The 5,462-nt window shown below is 33.2% G+C and overlaps 3 protein-coding genes across 3 annotated transcripts in view; all 3 read right to left on the bottom strand.

The window, feature by feature from the left end:
* Positions 1 to 704, bottom strand: part of LOAG_17632 (hypothetical protein) — a 3,901-nt gene extending 3,197 nt beyond the window's left edge. Inside the window, exons 1-2 of the mRNA XM_020450294.1 lie at positions 590 to 704; positions 203 to 374 (exon numbers count right to left, since the gene is read on the bottom strand). Of these exons, the coding sequence (XP_020306051.1) occupies positions 203 to 374; positions 590 to 667 (250 nt within the window). The 5' untranslated portion in view covers positions 668 to 704. The remainder of the gene's footprint in view (positions 1 to 202; positions 375 to 589) is intronic.
* A 2,115-nt stretch (positions 705 to 2,819) lies between these two features.
* LOAG_12242 (hypothetical protein) lies at positions 2,820 to 3,250 on the bottom strand (the record flags this gene model as incomplete). Its single annotated transcript, XM_003147757.1, has 2 exons — positions 2,820 to 2,919; positions 3,048 to 3,250. 2 exons carry the CDS (start codon positions 3,248 to 3,250, stop codon positions 2,820 to 2,822), a joined length of 303 nt encoding a protein of 100 aa, XP_003147805.1.
* A 561-nt stretch (positions 3,251 to 3,811) lies between these two features.
* LOAG_12241 (hypothetical protein) lies at positions 3,812 to 4,338 on the bottom strand (the record flags this gene model as incomplete). The annotated part of the gene is made up of 2 exons (XM_003147756.1): positions 3,812 to 4,150; positions 4,276 to 4,338. 2 exons carry the CDS (start codon positions 4,336 to 4,338, stop codon positions 3,812 to 3,814), a joined length of 402 nt encoding a protein of 133 aa, XP_003147804.1.
* Positions 4,339 to 5,462: the final 1,124 nt, after the last annotated feature.

Raw genomic sequence — 5,462 nt, 5'->3', positions numbered from 1 at the left:
AAATTGTAAAACTATATTATTATATTAAATACAATCATTTTGAAATAAACTTCTCAAGGAATTATTATTTAAATTTTATTTTAGAAATAAAATCTATCGGATTAAAATTCCACATTATTGCAGTGAGAACGAGATTATCTTTTTGGACAATCATTCTTATTCGAAGCAAACTGGACAGAAATATTGAATAAAATAAACAGACCTGTCTGCCCATTTATTTTATGCTCTCGTGCGCACTTCTCACGACACCACACATTTTCTTCGACAAAATAATCAAAATCCTCGATTGACCGAAGAAAAAACGCAATACAATCGTTCCAATTACCTTTCGTGTACTCAATTTTGCCATATTTATACAACTTTTCAAAGGTTACCTAGAAAAGTCAAACTTTTTCGTGTTTTTTACTGTGAAAAAGATTTCCGGAATCGGTTAGATCTTTGAAGTCTGTCCAAATTTAAGTGTGAAAGAAAAAAAACTTTTATAGTAAATTAAAAAACAGAAGTTTGTTGGAAGGATTTAATGAAACTGAAGCTGTGATATGTTAGGGATGATGAAGAAAGGAAATGAATCTTCTTGAAATAGAATTACCTCAGGTTCTTCGGAAGTACATATAACAAGATCTATAAGAAGTTGTGATAGTATAAATAAATAGATAGTGTGATGCATTATAGACAAGGCAAGGAGAACGCAAGGATCTGCAAGGAGTGCAATAACTGTGTGGTAGTAGCAGCGCAAATTGTTGATCAGCTCAGGTCACACTCCACCTCCCACCTTCTCACGCCGTGCCACCTCACTATCCAACAACTTCTGCTATACATCGTTGCCATACCACTTGCATATGGTAAGCAGCTGGTAGTACCGCTTTATGTAATCTCTTAAAACTGTTTCGGAGTAGTTCTCCAATGTATTTTCCGGAGTGATAGCTTATGAACCACGGAAAAGAAAAAGTTTAATGCATAAGTTTTGCAGACTTGGCAAACCCTCATCGTGAAGCCTCGATTGTAATAAGAGATAATGGAAATCGAGGCCTACTTGAAGCCTTACAGTTATAAAAACAGAGATTATAGGAAGTTCCGTCCGTTGATAAACTTAGCCGAAACTAATGCTCACTAATGAGCGTTATCTCTCCCGTAATAAAGTTTTCGACTTGGAGCTACCCAAAGTTTTCCAGCAGCCTTACTTCGGATAAGTTTTTTTCTTGCAATTCTACAATTGAAATTTCAAGCAGTGGTCAATATAGTGATCAGTTTTTCTGTTGGTTGAGCACTTTATTGAAGATGTCGATGGGATGAAAATAAGATTAAATTGGCAGGGTAAGGTAAGAAATAATTGAATCTTTGCACATGTATCGAAACATTTCGGTAATTGACAACTTTAAGCAACATATCACAATCCAGAATCAACAGATCATTTAATTATCAGTGGGCGTTGTTGTATTCAAAATATTTTAGTGCAATCTAACTGTAAAAATAGCAATTTAATTTTTTTGCATAAGATTTCTTTTTCAAATTGAAGTGGAAAAAACTAAATTTAAACTTTTAAGATATTTTCAATACTCCAATATCTCTTCTATGGTGTTGGTGAGTAGAAACGATCAATACAATTCATTCCATATGCGATCATTTAAAATGGCTATTTGTACGCCATTACTAACTACTACTACGTCAGATTGTCGTCCACTGCATAAATAGCTAAATGATTGTGTGTCTTGTTTTTATCAAGATATGATTGTCTGTCTTGTTTTAATCAACTAATTCTTATAAACTAATGTGTTTGTGAACCAATTTAATTACCATGAAGGTTAAAACCGATGAGTTATTCTCTTCTCAGTTCTTAGTCATTCTTTCCTTTTTTCTTTATCGACGATCTTTCGCGGGTGAGGATATATTAATTTTCTCTCAGTGTAGGTGAAAGTAATTTTCGTTGCTGTTTACTGATAAACTTACTGGAGGAAAAGTAAAATGCTGATAACACCGCACTCTTTCAAAATTGATACCTTTAAGCATCCGTTCCAGTAAAACTGTCGTAAAATTTCTCCCCCAATTCCTCTCTCCATTAATCTCCATTATAAAGAGCTAACAGAAGAGCCAGCTACTGAAATCGTTTCGGATTCCAGAACCTGCAACCGACTGCTCACTCATCAATCACTTTTTTTCAATATATAACCCAAGAATTATTCGGGCAAAAACATTCTTTCATGAAAGAGGCGTTTTGTGACTAAATCAATTTCTGAGTGACAAAAAAGTACATACACATGATTTTGAATAAAATATGCAAATATCTGAATTATCTAGAAACAATTCAACGAAAAAAGAACCAACAACAGGGTAGAACTATTCGAAAATCTGGAATAATTATGCTCAATTTGTCGCGACAACTGCAAGCCATGTAACAAAAAAAAAAGGAAAGAATACATCACCATTCACAAGCGCTTCCTCACCTCTTTCCATACATAAATCAATATTTTTTGTTTTAAATCCACTAAGTGAGCTTTAACTTTCCTGGCCAAAATTCCAGTTATGAAGTAATCATCGATCTACAACTAAATCATACATTTGTTTGATCCAAAACCTTTTTTTGCTTGAAATCGGTGATGAATTAGCAAAATCCCCTATCCTGTCTCGTTTACATAAGTCATTTCACTTGTGCTTTAGTGATAAATAATTGCGCTTCAGCTTTAACATATTTCAATAGCCTTACAGAAGCTTTACAGTAGTCGGAAAATTCAATCGGTGACTTCTAACCTTTGAGTTCAACACCATGTTACTATTCTTGATTGGAAAAAACGAACCCAGACATATTTCTCTTTTGCAGCCGCTCATAACAATACGCTTGGTAAATCACCGGTGAATATAATTGCCATACCTACGCAATAGTTCGAATAATATTTAGGTGGTAATTGACCCTTTGCTACATACCTTCAAAAAAATAACAGTTATTCTTACCGGATTTCCGGAAACCTGCATGAAAATTTGCATGAACCAATTATATGCCAATAGAAAAGCATGGAAGAAGAAAACGGTATGCTTATGTAAATATGACACACCACTTCTTATCTTGTGATACTGGTCGCTCATAAATGACACGACAGAAGATTTGCTTTTGTGATTCCAGTAAGTATACTGCTCTAACATGCTCGTTCAGGAAATTAAGCATTTGTAATATATTGCCTACAGCGTCATCATCAACTTTCATGATGTACTGCACATTCGGACAATATTCATCGATGAAGCAAAGCCATATCAACATCTTAATGATCGTCTATGTCTTGCAGGTCTCCTCATGCCTTTCCTGATAAATCAATCATGACTACAAAGTTCTAATATCAGTGATTAAAAAAGAAATATCAAGAGAATCGGGTATTAGTAAATTGTTTTTCTTTTTTTAAGAACTCGATTCAAGAGCAGTGTACCAAACCGTTCTCGGTGTTACTTGTAAATACATTTCTAAATCGTCAACGTCATCTCATTTTGTTGTTCACCACAGAACGTTTATATTCAACCTTTCATGTTAAATTTCTATAGCTATCACGGAAGTTTTGTTGAATAAGATCGTGCTCTTTCTTTCATCCTTCAAGTAACTGTTTCTGCATTTTACTATCCTCCGGTATGTATACCTACTGCAAATAGTGTCGTAATGCTATACTACAAATAATTTATTTAGTTTTTTTCAACATTAAATTTACAAATTGCTTGTGTATATAAATCAAATCACTTCTTACAACAGCAAATAATTTATAAAAACTTGCTCAAATATTTCAAATTGTGAGCTTTAGATGTTATGGATTAGGGGGATAAAGAGCCGCTCCTGTTATCGGATGTCATTTGTTGGGAAGAGTGTATCTTTCGTTTTAATTGAAATATTGCAATTATCAAAACGTGAAACGTAATTAAAGCCCAATGAGTGGCTTTTGATAGCTGCACTGAATTTCACTTGAAATTGTTGGATGGAAATCCAAACAGTTTGTAAAAACGTCGATCGTAAGTATACACGTTGTTTGAAGTAACTGGTGGCAGAATGAATAACGATTATAATGGTTGGATTTTTGGTCACAGTACAACACAAAACTTTTACAATAAAATTGTCCCAGCTGTATTGATATGTATTAACTAAAACATCATTTTCATTATTATTACCATTCCTATATATCTGCAAAAAAAGTCTTTCTTAGTTTAATACTATTAAACTAAATGTGTTTAATAAATGCTTGCTGATTCAATTTCAAAAAATTGACACAAAACTGATGCAGTAAATTCAATAACATCACTTGATACCTTTTTGTTTATTGAAGGGCGATTTATCCAATTTTCAGTGAATGAATTACTCTTCACCACCATTAATGTGATTAATGGTAGCATGAAGTAGAAACAAAAGAACAAAAAGCAGCAGTATAAGGTCACTGTGAGATATATCTTGAAACGTATCGATGTTCGGCGTCAGTATCATTTCATCGTTGAATCTTTCTAAATTTTAAAATTACTAACCCGAGGCGACAATTATTTCGTCAAATTATGGCAGGATTAGTGGATAGAACAATGAAGTATAGCTGGATACGTTTTTTTTTTCTTTTTAAATTATCAAGAAAGTAGTGATAAACTGAAAGTAATAATATCACAATAGTGCATTCTGATTTTCAACCAATTGATAAAGTTTAAAATTTTTTCATGTTTCTTGCCCACAGTAAATGAAAACGAATTGTTTTCCAAGGTCTTAAGCTCTTCTGACAGCGTAGTGTGGTTCTAATTTTTAATTAAACCAAATAGTTACCCAATTCCAGGGCACGTTAAAAAGCGGTGATAAGGATAGGAATACTTCGTTGATCCTTTGGTAGTGTATCAAATGAATTAATACAAATGAAACTAACGGCTTTCTATGGACGAATCGATGTGCGAGGATATCATACAGGTGAATGGATTTATTTAGCACAAAAGCAGCAAAATTTTGAATTTGTAATTCAATCAAATGAGACAAGGAGAAATGCTCCTCGCTTCCGACCAATTATTCATTTGAGCCTTCCTTGCAACTTTGGAAATTTAGTGTAAAAAAAAATTATAACAATGAAAGCATTAGTACAAACAAAAATAATTTTTGCATAAAATAAAAGTGAAAAAAGAGGAGAAAGGATGTTCCTCTTTTCTTCCACACCTCTTAATTTTTACCCACTAAAATATTTATACGAAATTGAAGTATCATCAGAGTGCTTCTATTCAAATAACATTTGGAACATTTGGTTTGATTTTTTTTCGCTGAAATTGATACATGAGGGATTGGCAGGGGAAGTAGCAGGAAGGATGAAGGATGAACTGTTTTCCATTGCAGAATAATTGTTCGTTGAAATACTTTTTTCTGTCTTTTTTGTAAGGAAACCGTACCACTTATTACTCTTGTTGGTGTGAACAAAATTCTTGTACTTTCATTCGTTCATTTTCTGTCGTTCTGTCGTTCATTTTAAAACCAAAAA

The sequence above is a fragment of the Loa loa genome (assembly GCF_000183805.2).
Source record: "Loa loa unplaced genomic scaffold supercont3.105, whole genome shotgun sequence".
NCBI lineage: Eukaryota > Metazoa > Nematoda > Chromadorea > Rhabditida > Onchocercidae > Loa > Loa loa.
This window is presented reverse-complemented; position numbering and strand designations above follow the sequence as displayed.